The following is a 17498-nucleotide window of genomic DNA, read 5'->3' as shown; positions in this document are numbered from 1 at the left end:
AGAATGAGTTTGACAACTTACCATGGAACAATCCAAAGGGAATGACTGATTAACTTTTGCTGAGCTTGACCCTAGGGTTGCAGAAAGCATCCATGGCCTATTTAGGCTGGTAACCAGGGACTTGCATAGAAACAAGTGTAACCATGATGAAGTAAAAAGCAACACACACACACACCACCATCACCTCACTGTTCCACTCACAGGAGAGAATTGCCTCACATGGCTTGTAGGGACATGAAAGCAGAGGGGGGAAAACATGACCGGCTGTGTGTAAGTCTACTTGAGCATTTGCAGTTTTATGCTGGGGAGTCATTTCGCCTGATCATAACCATGGATTTATTGTACAGGTTGAAGGGGACCAGCTGCCTCCGGGACATACGGTCAGTCAATATGAAACCTGTAAGATCAGGACCATAAAAGCTGGCACCTTGGAGAAGCTTGTGGAGAACCTGCTGACGGCTTTTGGGGACAATGACTTTACCTATATCAGCATCTTCCTGTCAACGTACAGAGGCTTTGCCTCTACTAAAGAAGTGCTAGAACTGCTGCTGGACAGGTAAGAACCTAACAGAGTTTGAGAGATGATAGAAGCCTAGAAAGGCTTTTTGCAGAGGGAAGGCATGATTTTGGATTCACGTGCACATGGTATGCCGAGTGGGATGTGTGAGAAAGGATTAATTGGAACAACTTAGGGAACTGGGGTACAAGGGCTCTTCAGGAGTGATTTTATGGTTTATTTCTGGTAGAAATCCCTTATAAAAAATCTATAAAATATTTAGGAGTACATGTTATAAACCTAGACTTTGTTGTGTATAGAGTTCAGTTACTGTTTGCTACCCTAAAATTTTCTCCATATTTTCATAATCTTATATTATTCTAGTAAATCATCAGTAACCAGGACTCTTACTGGGTTGCTGGGACAATTAAATATGCTAATATATGTGATGTGTGGAGTTCACTATTAGACCTATAGGAAGAAGCTAAGGGATGGTAGCTTCAATAATGAGGACGATAATATTAACAATCACTGTGCATTGACTGCTTTAAGGATATGCACATAAATATTATCCCTGGTTTAAGTTGTTAGGTTACATGTTACCTACAACAGAGCAGTATATATTACAAGTCACACATTGATAATTCTGTTTTCTCCCTTAGTTTTGCTTTATTTATAATTAAACTTGACCTTTTAATAAATTATTAAATTGACTTAATATTGGGAGGAAGAAAGCCATCAGTCAAACAATTGTTTTAGAGACATGAGAGTTCTCATCTAAATCCTTATATTCTGGGGTTTCCTGCGTAAGAAAGGAAATGAGATAGGATGTTTTTGTTGGAGTAGTTGAATGCTGACTTCTAACTAGGTTTTTAAAAATTTTGAAAGTATTATATGCTCATGTGCTCATAGAAGAGTCTAAAAAGAAACATTCGTGTTTACTCATATTTCTGTGTTTTCCCAAATATCTTTTATTAGTTTTTTTAAAAAACTAGAAGTAGAAAAAAATTAAACAAACCATAATCTAATTAGGCAGATAACATGTATTAACATTTTAAAAATAGAAGTAATAGGGGCGCCTGAGTGCCTCATTGGTTAAGCATCTGCCTTCAGCTCAGGTCATGATCTCAGGGTCCTGGGATCGACTCCCATGTCAGGCTCCCTGCTCAGTGGGGAGTCTGCTTCTTCCTCTCCATCTGCTACTCCCCCAGCTCCTGCTCTCTGTTGTTATCTGTCTCTCTCAAATAAATAAATAAAATCTTTTTAAAAAAAGAAGTAATCTACTATATATTAATATATATAGTAATCACTATATATGTGTATGTATATGTATATATATACTATATATGTGTGTGTGTGTATATATATAGTGAAAAGTTCAATTCAAAAAATTATAGAAAGTAAATATCTTTTCCCTCAAGTTCCACTCCTCATAGGTAATCACTATAGATCATTCCTTTTGTATTCCTCAATTTTCCTGGGCATATATACATACACACATACATAAATACATTTATGTAAATATATGTTTGTTTATATATGATAGTTAAAAAATTATATATATTTTTATATGATATAAAAGCTGTTCCACAACTTTGTTTTTTTACTTATCTGTCTTAAAGATTTCTTTTAAAAAAAGATTTATTTATTATTTGAATGAGAGAAAATGAGTCAGGGGAGGGGCAGGGTGGAGGGAGAGGATCTTAGGCAGACTCCCTGCTGAGCCTGGATCCCTACACTAGGACTCCATCTTATAACCCTGAGATCATGGCCTGAGCCAAAACCAAGAGTCTGAGGCTTAAATGATTGAGCCATTCAGGCACCCTTGTCTTGGAGACATTTTATTCCTTAAGAGAATTAACATAGGCAAAAGGCTTAAAACAGTGGCTGGCATATTGAAAGCTCAAGAAATGTAAGACATTGTTATTTGAAAATCACATAGAGATGGATTTACCATGTTTTTTTAGTGGCTTTATAGTATTTATTGGATAGATTATTCTATGGATGGACAGTTACTTTCTCTAGTTTTTTGTTTTCAAAATTTTTAAACAATGCTGCAAAGAGTGTCTTTGAATATATATATCCTTGAGAGTTCTATAGGATAATTTCATTATATATAACATTTCTATCATCTATTTCTTTATCTATAGGATAATTTTATTATCATATTATCAAAGGATGATTGATGGGGCAAAATACGTAAACATTTTAAGGGCGCAGCGGTTTAGCACCTGCCTTTGGCCCAGGGCACGATCCTGGAGACCCGGGATCGAATCCCACATCGGGCTCCCGGTGCATGGAGCCTGCTTCTCCCTCTGCCTGTGTCTCTGCCTCTCTCTCTCTCTGTGACTATCATAAAATTAAAAAAAAAAAAAAAAAAAAGATTCTCTCTCTCTTTAAAAAAAAAAAAAAACGTAAACATTTTAAAATGTGAAAGGTTTCACATTTCATTTGTTTGTTTGTAAATCACCCTCCAGAAAAATGTATGAACCACACTCCTGTCCACAAAGAATGAGAGCCCTGTTCCTGCGCTTTCCCCACATCCTTGTCAAATATGGATCTCTGTCATGATCTGTCCATTGAAAGCTCATTGTTTTTAAGTTTGTGTTTCTTAGATTTGTGATTTAAGTTTGGCATCTTTAAAACACTGGGCATTTGTGTTTTTCATTTATGTCTGTTCATATCCTTTTCTTACTTTTATTTTGGACTATTGTCATCTAATTTTTGATCATCTCATTATAACTCTTAAATATTATGAAATTAGTTTTTTGCCTATAATATGTTGGAAATATCTTTCCTAATTTGTCCCTTGGAAATTTGTCCCTTTTTGTTTTATTTTATTTAGTTAGTTATAAAATCTTAAAAGATTTTATTTGAGAGAAAGAGAGAGCACAAGAGGGGGCTGGGGAGAGGGAAAAGCAGACTCCCGACTGAGCAGGGAACCCAATGCAGGTCTGGATCCCAGGACCCTGAGATCATGACCTGAGCTGAAGGCAGACGCTTAACCGACTGAGCCACCCAGGTGCCTCTGCCCCTTGGTTTTATAAGTTGTTTATTAAAAGGTCATCTGGGTGGCTCAGTCAGTTGGGTGTTGAACTCCTGGTTCTCAGAGTCTGCTTACGTTTTTCTGTCCTCTGCCCATCTCCCCTGAGCTCTCTTGGATGCTCTCCCCCCCCAAATAAATAAATAAATAAATAAATAAATAAATAAATAAATAAATATTTTAAAATAATAAAAGTTGTTTATTAATATTTTCATGAGGACATTTAAAACAATTTTTTATGCAGTCATAGCTATCAGTCTTAAGTAAGGCCTTTAATAATGAAGTTCTATTCTAAAGGGATTAAAGTTAGTGATAAGTGGGTTTTTCTTAAGGTATTTTCCTCACAGATGTAAGGTAGAGTGACATCATTTGGACTGATGATTATTCATATATTTATATTCAGGCATATTCACAAAATTTCTTTCTGTCCTCTATCATACATTAATCTGAGCATGATAAGTCTGGACTTTATCATAGATAGGAAGTTCTGTTTTTTGTTTTTGTTTTTTTCACAGCAGCAGTTAAAATGTTAAGCTTGAAGTATGAACCTGTTGTATAAGTACATAATTTCTTTCATTGTATAATATCTCACACCTATAAATAGAACTTGGAGAATTATATGAATTTTCTCTTTGCTATTTCATGTATATATAAAGGACACAGTATATGCAGTATACTTTTGGCCAACCGTATGGGGAAATAAATCAACACATCAAAAATTCCTACAAGTTTTCTTTGGAATTGGCAACCTCTTCTACTTATAGGGTAACTCTACTGATAATAGGCCACAGATGTCCACAGTCAGTAAGGAGTGCACATGAGTTCCAGCTGTTCATCATAAATAGTGGACATACACACAGGAACTAGAATGTTTAGTCTGTGACTCACATACATCCAGCTTTTATTTGATGATTTTAAAAATCTTCTCTTTGTTTTATTATAGGAGATACCCATTTTTGGATTTTTCAAAGCTTAATTGGATGACAGTTATTAAATAACACAGTCAACATGAATTCAAGTTCAAATGATGAATTCATAATTCAAATTCAATTTAGTTCAAACTATCGTTTAAGGTATAACTGAACAAGAGAGTTAAGATTTATCTTGACCTGTTTGGATGGGCCATGGCGTGGCCTTAAATTTCACCTCGTGGTCCTATCCTTTGCTTGCCTCTGAAATGAGTGGAATCAACAAGCTCTGAATGCCTAAAAACACCAGTATTCTGCAAGACACCATTAGGGTGAAACAGAAAGACTTGGTTGGTTCTCACCCTTGTGGTGAATGTACTGTGAAGCTGTTGGTCCTTAACCTCCAGGGTGACTCATTCACTTGCAATACCCTCTACATAATTTGTGTTTAGAACTTTGTATTCTTTTTCTTAGGACACTTCAAATTCCATTTACTCTGCAAAACCTGGATTCACCCTGAGAACTTAATATTTTACTGCAAAAGATAAGGCTTACAGTCATAAAACAAATAGACAACCACTTAAGATGGTGTAAAAAGAGATTCTATCATGTTCTGTAGACATTCAGAGAAATAAATCTCATTTATTTTGCTTCCTCTGTGGAAATTTGGATTTATCCATGTATGTACAAACTTCAACATGAATGTTTTTTTCTCCCATTTCCTTTTCACTTAGATCTTGTGACCAGATGTTAATCTTCGTTTAATTTTAACCAAAATTCAGATTCTTTGGAACACTGGGTTTTTTAATTGGTTGTTGGGAGTTTTAATGTCTGTAATTGGGAGGTCAGCAATTAAATTGCACAAACTTACCTTCTCTGAATATAAGTTTGATATACTATTTTCTTGTCAGTAAATTGCGGTAAGGTTGTTTGTGAGTCTCTGATGTCTTTTTTTTTTTTTTAATGATTTCTCTTGGTTTCTTAATAGTAGATTGCTTATCTTTTGTGAAATCAACACTGAGAAGTTATTATAGGATGTGCTAATCCCTAACCAGTTAAGAATGGATTGAAGGCAGATGCTGCAGTCTTTATTTACCCCCAGAGGAAAGCTTATTTGTTTTTTGTTTTTGAGGAAAGCTTATTTGAAGTCAAGCTTTGATTTTCCTTAAGACTTCCAATCATGTGGCTTTTCTCGTATGGAACTCTATGTACTTTGAAAAAAAATCTTTTGTAGTTTTTTCATTTTGCTAATATGAGTCTTTCTGATTGACCAATAGACAGCGATTTTGAAGTCATCTATGGCTAATTCCATATGTTTGCTTTATCTCGTGCTTGGGGTTATCAGCAGTTCACCAGGAATCCTGTTTTCTGTGCTTGTCACCATGGCTTAGTTAATTCTAGGGCTCATTGACTTCCTTTTAACCTAAGAGAAAGTTTTGAATTGTGGCTTAGTTGTTTGTTTTAATGCTTTGAGATTTTTATTTTGTGTAACTTCAAACATACATTCCACTTAAACATATATTCTTGCGCCATACCATTAAAATAATAGCATATAGGTCCCACTGAAAATACCCAACCTCAGCTGTAGGAGGAAACCTCCCTCAACTAGTGATCCTCACTGAGGACCATGAAGTGTTGATCAGCATACCTAGATTTTTCTTTAGACAGCTGTCATGTTAGCTACTCTTGGGCCATTTACTGATCATTCTCTCTTTCTCTGATCCTTTCATATGAGAAGTAATCAGAATGCCAAGGACAAGCAGTATAGGGGTGAATGTGTCTCCAGAAACTTTTGCTACGCCATGTTGGCAGTTGGTTCACAGTTTGGAAAGGGGTATTTCAGATCTGTACCTGAGCAGATCTGAAATACCCCTTCATTTCATGTGAATTCTCCCAGTGGAGGACTTTTGGAGAGGATAAAGATTAAAGGCATCCATTAGCACTATACTTTAAGACCAGTCGGACTTGAATTTGCTTGCTTTAGGTCACAGAGAGGAGACTAATTCAGTGGGTCTTTGAACTTGTTTCTTCTTTCTGTATTTTCTGGCGCTGCATTTTCACAGACTTTATCTCAGTTTATTTATTATTATATTACTTGCATGTTTACAGATAAGAAAACTGAGGCTCAGAAACATTGAATCAGAAAGTGGCAGAGCTAGAATTAAACCTACCTCTTTCTGAGTTGAAATCGCTTTCCAAGCATACCATATCACTTCCCATGATTTATTAATGCCATTTCAAGGGAGGGGGTGATGTGGGGATCCCCTTCAGCTATACTCACTTGATTTTCCTTGGAAACTACATTGCTCTCTTCATATAATTGTGAGCAATTCACATGGACATCAGTGTTCCCATTTGTTCATTTATTCAAATGATAGTTACCAGATGTTTAATATATATCACATACTGCTCTGTACAATGTGCTGTGCATATAATAGTGGGCAAACTGGTCATGACTCTTGTACTCTTCATACTTAATGGGTAGCAGGGGGACAGTAACATTAAATCATCATACAAACAAATGTATATGATCAAAATTTGTACAATCCTTGGGACATAAGAACTAGATTCTATGACAGAGACAGTCAAGAGAGAATTTAGGGGGTGGATGTTACCCAACCAAAACTACATGTCGGCCAGTGATTTAGGGTGATTAAATAGGTCATGGACCATCAAAGTTACTATTGGGTTTGTGTGTCTAGAGTGTTTCTATTTGATGTGCTCAGGGCAAATCCACTGGCCTGAATCTGCTACTTCCCAAAAAGGACTCTTCTTAGAGGATATAGTAAATGAGAAAGCTTGGGAAAACTTAACAAATATATGATCACTATGGAGACAGTAATCTTAAGCCCATACTTTGACACCCGGAGTAGTAACACCTTCATATGTAAAATATGCTGTACCAATAACCAGCAAGAATGAAGCTGACCTTGCTGAATGAAGCCAGTTCCCCCCACAGCGCAGAGAAAAGTCAATCAAATGTAAAGCCTGACAAAATAAGTCAGTCAGAGAAAGACAAACACCAAATGATTTCACTCATATGTGAAATTTAAGGAACAAACAAAGGGAAAAAATGAGAAAGACAAATCAAGAAACAGACTTAATTGTAGAGAACAAACTCATGGTTACCAGAGGAGTAGGGCTGGAGGGATGGGTTAAATAGGTCATGGGATGAAGGCGTGCACCTGTGATGAGCACTGGGTATTGTATGGAAGGGTTGAATCACTATATTGTACATGTGAAACTAATGTAACACTGTATTTTAACTATACTGGAATTAAAATAAAAAATATAACACTTGAAAACAGTTTATTTCCATAGACTTTGTCAGAAGTGCCAAATATGTTTCCATTTCCTTTCAGAGTTTTAGGATATTTATGGGAAAAGCAGTTTTCCTGTCTTTCTTTTAGTCATGTGATTCTTGTGTGAGGCGTAGAGTGTAATGGTTTAGAGCATGGCTCAGCAGTGAGAAAATGAATTTGATTCCAGTTTTGTACTTCTTACTTGCTCCACAACATTGGGCAAGTTACTTTATCTTACTAGCTTCCATTACTTTATCTTACTAGCTTCAATTTTCATATCTTTAACATGAGAATGAAAAATAATCCTAATATTTATAGAGTTATGAGGTTTAAACTTGAAGATATAAAGTTCTTTTTTTTTAAGATTTTATTTAGGGAAGGGAGGAAAAAGATTTTATTTATTTATTCATGAGAGACAGAGAGAGAGAGAGAGAGAGAGAGGCAGAGACACAGGCAGAAGGAGAAGCAGGCTCCATGCAGGGAGCCCAACATGGGACTCGATCCCAGGACTCCAGGATCACGCCCTGGGCCAAAGGCAGGCACTAAACCACTGAGCCACCCAGGCATTCCGTTATAAAGTTCTTAGTATAGTGGCTGGCAAATAATTAAGTGCTTAGGAAATTACCATTAGTTTTCCTTTCTTCATGGTACTTTCTACCACTGGAAATTACTTTTTAAAAATTTATCTTGCTTATTTCTTGACTATCTCCCCCACTTAGTGACTATGCCTATCTTGTTCACAGCTGTATCCTTAGGAATGGTATCTGGCAGTAGGTGCTTAGGAGCTATCTTCACAACGAATAAATAATGGTTTATATATTATTTATGTCTATTATGAGTATGTGCATTAGAAGGTACACTGTGGATATTCCCCAGCATCCTCCTCCATCTAGTGGGTCAAATAAATCTGAAGAATACCATTACCGTCAAGGCAGTGGGCTCAATGTACTTTTAAAAAAGAGACTTAAAATATATATACAGTTAAGGTTCAGAGCAAAATTGTGGAAAGTACCAGGAGTTCTCACATACCTCCTGCCCCTACACATGCCCCCACTATCAACATCCTCACTAGAGTAGTACATTTGTTACATTCATTGATAGACACATCATTATCACCCAAAGTCTGTAGTTAAATTAAGGTTCAACTTAATATTGTACATTCAGTGGATTTGAACAAATGTACAATGACATATATTCATCATTATAGTATCATGTAGAATAGTTTCACTGTCCTAAAAATCCTCTCTGCTCTCCCCAATCCAGCCCCTGGCAATCATTGATCTTTTTACTGCCTCCATAATTCTCCTTTCTTTCAGAATGTCTGTCACATGGTTGGGAACATATAGTATGTACCCTTTCACATTGGCTTCTTGCACTTAATAGCATGCAATTGATGCTCCTCCCTATCTTTTGTTTTTTTTTTGGCTCCTCCCTATCTTAATAGCTCATTTCTTTTTAGTGTCAAATAACATTCCATTGTCTGAATGTACCACAGTTTGTTTATTCACCTACTGAAGGAATCTTGTTGTTTCCAAGTTTTGGCAATTAAATAATAAAATAAAAGTGCTTTAAATGTCCACTACAGGTTTTTGTGTGGACCTAAGTTTTCAGCTCCTTTGGGTAAATACCAAAGAGCAGAAATGCTGAATCATATGGGAAGAGTGTTTAATTTTGGAAGAAACTGTTAAACTGTCTTCCACAATGGATGCATTCCCACTAGCAGTCAACAAGAGTTCCTGTTGCTTCACATCCTTGCCAGCATTTGGTATTGTCCATGTTTTGGATTATGGCCATTCTGATAGGTGTCTGATGTTATCTCATCATGTTTTAAATTTGCAGTTCCATAATGACATATCATGCTAAATATCCTTTCATGCGCTTACTTTGTCATCTGCGTATCTTCTTTGGCAAGGTGTCTATTTAGGTATTTTGCCCATTTTAAAATTGTGTTGTTTATTTTCTTGTTGCTGAGTTTTAAGAGTTCTTTGTGTATTTTGGATAACAGTCCTTATTAGATGTGAGTTTTGCAGATATTTTCTCTAAGTCTGTGGCTTGTCTTCTCATTTCTTGACATTGTCTTTTGCAGTGCAGAAGTTTTTAATTTTAATTAAGTCCAGTTTATCAGTATTTTCTTTCATGATTTGTGCCTTGGCTGTTGTGTCTAAAAAGACATTGTCAGGGCACCCAGATGTCTCAGTCAGTGGAGCAGGCAATTCTTGATCTAGGGATTGTGAGTTCGAGCCCCACATTGGGTATAGAGATTACTTACAAATAAAATCTTAAAAAAAAAAAATAAAAGGACATTGTTATAACCAAGATCATCTAAGTTTTCTCTTATCATCTAGAAGCTTTTTAGTTTCGTGTTTTATATTTAGGTCTGTGATCCATTTTGAGTTGATTTTTGTGAAAGGTGTAAGTAAGGTCTGTGACGAGACTCTTTTTTTTGCATGTGAATATCCAGTTCTATCACTCATCCTTTGTTGAAAAGACTGTCTTTTCTCCATTTTATTCCTTTTGCCCTTTTGTCTAAGATCAGTTGACTGTATTCATGTGAATCTATTTCTTGATTCTCTGTTCTTCTCTATTGATCTATTTGTCTGTTTTCACCAATACCATATAGTCTTAATTACTGTAGATTTATATGGTAAGTCTTGAAGTCAGGTAGAATCAGTCCTATACTTTGTTCTTCAAAATTGAGTTGGTTATTCTGAGTCTTTTGCCTCTGCAAATAAACTTTAAAATCCATTCATCAATATCCACAAAATAACTTGCTGGGATTTTGGTTGAGAATGCATTGACGTTGTAGATAAATTTGGGAAGAACTAACATTTTGACAATATTGAGTCTTCCAATCCATGAACCTGGAATATTTCCCTATTTAGTTCTTCTTTGGTATCTTTCATAGGAGTTTCATAGTGTAACCCATATATATCTTTTAAATTTTTTTAGGTTTATGTATAAATTATGTATAATATTTCATTTTGAGGGAGATGCTAATGTGAAGGGTTTATGTGTTTTTAATTTCAAACTCTACTTATTCATTACTGGTATATGGAAAGCAATTAACTTTTGTATGTTAGCCTTGTATTCTGCAATCTTATTATAATCATGTATTAGTTCCCAGAGTTTTTGGTCAATTTTTTTCAGATCTCCACATAGATACTCATGTTATCTGCAAACACAGTTCTTCCCAGACTGTATACTTTTTATTTCCTTTTCTTGTTTTTTGTTTTTGCTTTTTGTATTAGCTAGGATTTCTAGATCAATGCTTAAAAGCAGTGGTGAGAGGGGACATCTTGCCTTATGTCTGATGTTAGTGGGAAAGCTTTGAGTTTCTCATTGGTAAGTATGATACTACCTGTAGATTTTTGTAGATGTTATTTATCAAGTTGAAATTTATCCCTATCCCTAGTCTGTTGAGAATTTTATCAGGAATGAGTGTTTGATTTTGTTATATACTTTTTCTGTATCTATTAATATGATCATGTGATTTTTTTCATTAACTGTTGATATTATGGATTACCTTAACTGATTTTCAAATGTTGAACCAGTTTTGTATGCTTGGAATAAATCCAACTTGGTTATGGTGTGTAATTCTTTGTTTATATTGTTGGATTCAATTTGTTTTTTTTTTTTTTTGAGAATTTTTACATCTATATCCATGAGACATATTGGTCTGTAGTTTTTTTTTTATAATGTCTTTGTCTGGTTTTGGTATTAGGTTAATACTTGCCTTATAGAATGAGTTAGAAAATACTACCTCTGATCATATCTTCTGGAAGGTTTTGTAAAGAATCAGTATAGTTTCTTCCTTAAATGTTTGGTAGAATTTACCAGGATACCATCTGGACCTGGTGCTTTCTATTTTGGAAGGTTACTGATTATTGATTTAATTTCTTTAATAAATACAGATCTATTCAAATTGTTTATTCTTGTGTGAGTTTTATATAGATATGAATTTCTGTTTTTAAAGATATTAAAGGAGGGCAGGAGGGCAGGCAGAGGCAGAGAGAGAGAGGGAGACTCAGGCAGGAAGTCCAATGTGAGACTTGATCCCAGGACCCTGAGATCATGATGTGAGCTAAAGGCAGACACTTAACCCACTGAGCTACCTGAGCACCCCTGTAGATACGAATTTCTGACCTATATCATATTTCTTTTCTCTGAGGAACTTGTTTTAGTGTTTCTTGCAAGGCAGATCTACTGGCTAAAAATGCCCTTGATTTTTTTTTTTTTTCACTTGAGAAAGTCTTTATTTCTCCTTCACTTTTGAAGGATAGTTTGAAAGGGTACAGAATTCTAGGTTTGGTGGGGTTTTGTCTCAACCTCTTAAATATTTCACTTCACTCTCTTCTTACTTGCATAGCTTCTAAGAAGAACTTGGATATAACTCTTTATAGGTAAAGTGTTTTTGTTTTGTTTTGTTTGCTGTGACTTTTTTCAAGATTTTTTCTTTGAAAACTTTCTGAAGTTTGAACATGGTATGCCTATGTGTAGTATTTTGGGCATTTCTCTTTCTTGGTGTTCTTTGAGTTTCTTGAATTTGTGGTTTTGTGTCAGACCTTAATTTGAGGAAATTCTTATTCATTATTCCTTCAAATATTTTTTCTGTTTCCTCTTCTTGTATTCCCATTATACGTAAGTTATACTCTTTGTAATTGTCTCATAGAGTTTGATATTCTGTTCTTTTTGGGGGGGATTTTAAAATTTGTTTTTGTGTGTTTGTGTGTGTTTGTTTACTTTTCTGTTTTAGGAGATTCTATTTTCATATTCTTACATGTAGACATTCTTTCTTCAGCCATGCCCATATACCAATGGGTCCATAAAAGGAATTCTTCATTTCTTTTTTTAAAAACTTATTTATTTATTAGAGAGAGTGAGAGAACATAAGCGAAGGGCGAAGGGCACATGGAGAGGGAAAGGCAGGCTTCTCACTGAGCAGGGAGCCCAACTCCGGGTTCAATCCTGGGATCATGACCTGAGCTGAAGGCAGATGCTTAACTAACTGAGCCACTCAGGCACCCACATTCTTCATTTCTGTTATAATGTTTTTGATTTCTAGCATTTCTCTCTTATTCTTTATTTCCATTTCTCTGCTTATATTATCTATCCATGTATATTGTCTACTTTTTCCTTTCAATTCCTTAGCAAGTTAATCATAGTCTTAAAAAATTCCTAATCTGATATTTCTGCCATTCTTGCTATATCTGACTCTGGTTCTGATGCTTGTTCAGTCTCTCCAAAATGTGTTTGTTTTTTGTTTTTGCCTTTTAGCATGCCTTGTAACATTTTGATGAAAGGTGGGTATGATGTACCCAGTAAAAGGAAATTGGTCTTTCATAATGTACTTGAAATATGAGGAGAAGGGAAGCTTTCTCTAGTCCTATGATTAGGTTTCAGTCTAATGGTGAGCCTGTGTCCCTGGACTGTGAACTTCACCAGTGCTTCTTAGTTGCTTTTTCTCCCCACTCTCTTTTAGTGAAAGGATGGCTAGGGGATCCTAGGGGAGATGGATATTTCCCTTCCCCTATGTGGAAGGCCAGAAGAGGCTAGAGCGGGACATTTTCCTTCCTCTGGGTAGGCTAGGCTCTGGTAAAATAGTTTGTCCTAAGAGCAGGTGTTCTTGAGAAGAATAGAGGAGTCTGGTGTATTTTAAGATGGTTCCTTTTTACCTTCCCTTGATAAAGTACCAGGAAACTTTTTTAAAAAAACAGATTTCATTTATTTACTTGAGAGAGGGAGAGAGAGCACAGTGGAGGAGAGGGGCAAAGGAAAACAGGCAAGGGGAGAAGCAGACTCCCCACTGAGCAGGGAGCCCAACACAGGACTCGATCCCAGGACCCTGAGATCATGACTGGAGCCAAAGGCATATGGTTAACTGACTGAACGACTGAAAAATCCAGACACCTCTGTCCAGGAGACTTTTATCTGGTATTTACTATGGGAATCTGGTCAAGCTCCTGAAGGTAAAACTCAAAAGCATGGCAGTACATCTTTGTCTGGGTCCCCTGTAGTTTCTCTCTCTTAGTTTCATCCACAAAGAGTCTCCAACAATTCATTAATTACAGTTCAGGTTATCCTATCCTGGCACTGGTTTACATGGAATTTCTGCTCTGATAAATTGTGATTATTTGTATCTGCCTATCTCTTCAGTTATGAGAAGCTGTGGTTTGCCCTGTCACCTCCCTTTTCTCATGGACCTAAGAATAGTTGTTCATTTTCCAGTTTGGTCAGCTTTTCACTTGTTTTTAGGATGGAGTGGCTACTTGTAGCCTCCTTACATACTGGACTGGAAACTGGAAGTTCTTTTTTAGCCATTTTTAAATCATGTTCAATTTCTTAATGTTGAATTTTAGGAGTTTTTTGTATATTTTGGATAATAGTTCTTTATTATATATGTCTTTGGAAAATATTTTCTACCTCTTTGTGATTTTCTTCTCATTTTCTTTTCTTTTTTAAAAAATTTTATTTATTTATTCATCAGACAGAGAGAGAGAGAGAGAGAGAGAGAGAGGCAGAGACATAGGGAGAGGGGCAGGCTCCCTGTGGGGAGTCTGATGTGGGACTTGATCCCAGGATCCTGGGATCCCAGGATCCTGGGATCACGAACTGAGCCAAAGGCAGACGCTCAATCACTGAGCCACCCAGATGCCCTTCTTCTCATTTTCTCAAGCAAATGTACAATATTAAGAAAAATACTTTTTGCCTCTGGTAGCTGTGAGGTGGTTATAGTGAATGAACATTCTTTCAAAAGCTCATAACACAGATACATTCAGCTCTTAGATACTTTCTTAGCATGAGAAGTTGGGTCAGCATTTTGAGATTTTTTGAGATGTTAAACTTCATTTTAAAATAATTTTAAAATTTAGTTCTGGAATAGAACTATCCACTTGCCCAGTATTCTTAGATTTGTGTTTGTATGTAATGCTCATGAGGTTCCATTTCTTCCTTCTCTTTTGGTGGGAGGCAAAGTTTCTAATATCTTCCCTCTGCTCTTTCAGGTCCAAGGACAGAGAGTTATGAGCAAAGAGCTTTTGGGAGCAGATACTAGCAGATCTAACCTACTTAGACTAGGGCCTCATTGCATCTCACAATGGTAACTAGAAGTCAATTCCAGTTGCTGGTCTCTTACAGCAATAACACTTATGTTAAATGTTACCATTAAACTGATAACATGATTTTTATTATGCTTCGGCTTCTTCTGAAAGTTATTTATATCTAACTTCTAATCACTTACATGGGAAAGTTTGTCAAAATAATGCTGTGCCATTTTCTTCATTTATTTTAGTAACTCCCCTCTCCAACTCATTGCAACATTAAGTTGAAACAAATAGAGTGGTTTACCTATTGAGTCTTTTGTCCTAGTATCCATGAAAAAGTTGAGATTTATTGGTCAGTTGGCTCCAGGATGCTCATCCCAGTCTTATAGTGGGAAAGCTTTCAGGAAATCCTAACATTCTTTTGTTTCCTTTTCCAGCTTAAAACACAGACATACTGGATATCCTCCTAGGGTGAGAATTTCTTAGAAAATGAAAGCCATTTCTAATATTTGTGTCATATCAGATGAATTTAAATAGATTTTCTCTAGGTTTGAGTGTTGATGACTCCACAGGCAAGAAAACCCTTGGATAGCATAGATGTTATAGGTTTAGAAAAGAAAGGCAATTTGATGAAAGATAAATTGAACTCATATTTTATTTCCTGTGACTACAAGATAAAAATATTTGCTGATAGAAGAGGATTATAACAAGGGCTATGAGCATCTTTTAGTATCAGCGCTTCTAACATTGAAAAGAGCATTGAAAACTTCTATGAGGCATGTCCTTAATGAAAGGTAGCATGTTCTTGCTGGTTCATGCTTTATCAGGTGAAGAAAAACAGTTTAGCTCATGAAATGATAAAAGATATAATATTTATAATAACTTACATAATCAACCATGACAGGATAATGCCCCACCCCAAGAATGTCCAGTATTAATCCATGGAATATGAATATGTTGGGTTCCGGGCAAAGCAGAATTAAGGTTGCTAATTAGCCGATCTTAAAATAAGGAGATTATCTTGGATTATCTGAGTGGGTCCAATAATCACAAGGGTCCTTAAAAGTGAAAGGTGGAGGCAAAAAAGAGAATCAGAAAAAAAGATGTGAGGATGGACAGGATCAGAGAGATGTTATGTTGCTGGCTTTGAAGATGGAAGAAGGGGACAATGAGTCAATGAAATGGGCAACCTCTAGAAGTTAGAAAAGGCAATTAAATGAGTTATCTCCTAGAGGCTCTTGAAAGGAACACAGTCCTGCTGAGAAGTGTTGGACTTCTGACCTATGCAACTATAAAATAATAAACTCGTGTTGCTTAAGCCACAAATTTGTAGTAATTTGTTGTGGCCGAAATAGAAAACTAATACAATAAAAAAAATAAAAATAAAATAAAATAAAATTTTTGGTCTATTGGAGAAGTTGTTAAAAACACAATTTGTTAAAAACAGGGAATCCTTGTCAGAGAGATTGACTCCAAAAATCTAATGCTCATAGGCTACTCAAGGAAGCTGAAGATCAGGTGTTCATTCACCCTCATCTTTGTTCTGTATGGGACCTCATGCCCTGGTCAGCCATGGCTCACTTGGTCCTGGGAAGCATGGAAGGAAACAACGGATAGGGTTTAGCCTCAACAAGACAAACACTGTTACTCTTTTCTCTCTGTGACTATGCTATTGCTTTAGGTTAACCAGAAAAAAATCATTTGGTACTGTTTTAGAATTACACTCAACCCATAATCACTTGAGGGAAAATGGAAATAAGTTCCCTTCCTTCCTCGGTTGGTTGTCTTTGGCAAATCCTTATTTCTTTTTGCCAAATGGACCCAACTTTCACCCAGCAGCACTGTGGGAATTCTCTGTGGGAACATGTGGTGACCGTAGAACCCTAGCTTAATGGGCTGGTAGTAATGGTTCTGTGAAGTAGACCCTGAAAGGATGCTGTCAAAAGACTTCACCTCAGGTCATAGCCAGCCTAGCTTTCTTTTCTTGAGATGAGATAAAAAAAAAATGTTTCTATGAAGTAGCTTTTCTTTTTCTTTCTTTCTTTCTTTCTTTCTTTCTTTCTTTCTTTCTTTCTTTCTTTCTTTCTTTCTTCTTTCTTTCTCCTTTTTAAAAAAAATTTCGCTTGGCAAAGGAAGAGAAGACATGCAGTTATCCTTATTTTGTAGAAAAGAATACCAAATTGCTCGGCAGCATTTGTTTGTTTGTTTTTAAATGTGCATTTGTTTGGAACCCACAAAATAAAACTGACAAAAAAACCCTGAAAGGCAAGGTACATATATCCTGAAGAATAACTGGAATATATTCCAGTTTTCAGTTCAGCTTTGACAATCTAAAGAAGTGGTCTTGACCATTTTCTAGCAGTTAGTGGGAGGGATTGATCACTAGCCTCTTTAGGAATTCGCTAGAAAACTATGGATCAGCCATATAGAAAAAAAAAAAACATCATCAAATTTGCAAACTGTTTTAGGGGTTCCCAGACTTCCGCAAGTTCATCTAAGAACCCTTCAGGCATAGGCTTCCCAGTATGGGTGATGGGACACAACATGTGGGTGGGCCATTATGAGTCAGAGGAGTGGGGCATGGCTTCTACCTTATATCATTATGGGCCAGATATCTATGGTTCTGGAACTTAAATTCATTGATATCCTTCAAGTAAATTTAATGGTTTAAAAGACGTGCCTGAATCTTTAAAAAGGGCTTTTTTTTTT

The 17498-nt window shown here is 36.1% G+C and overlaps 1 protein-coding gene across 2 annotated transcripts in view; it reads left to right on the top strand.

Moving 5' to 3' along the window:
- RGL1 (ral guanine nucleotide dissociation stimulator like 1) overlaps positions 1-17498 on the top strand; it is a 261146-nt gene that overhangs the window by 173477 nt on the left and 70171 nt on the right. For both annotated transcript variants that reach the window (XM_041755483.1, XM_041755490.1), the window contains one exon: positions 348-556. In XM_041755483.1, the coding sequence (XP_041611417.1) occupies positions 348-556 (209 nt within the window). The remainder of the gene's footprint in view (positions 1-347; positions 557-17498) is intronic.

Source organism: Vulpes lagopus, chromosome 1 (assembly GCF_018345385.1).
Source record: "Vulpes lagopus strain Blue_001 chromosome 1, ASM1834538v1, whole genome shotgun sequence".
Taxonomy (NCBI): Eukaryota; Metazoa; Chordata; class Mammalia; order Carnivora; family Canidae; genus Vulpes; species Vulpes lagopus.
This window is presented reverse-complemented; position numbering and strand designations above follow the sequence as displayed.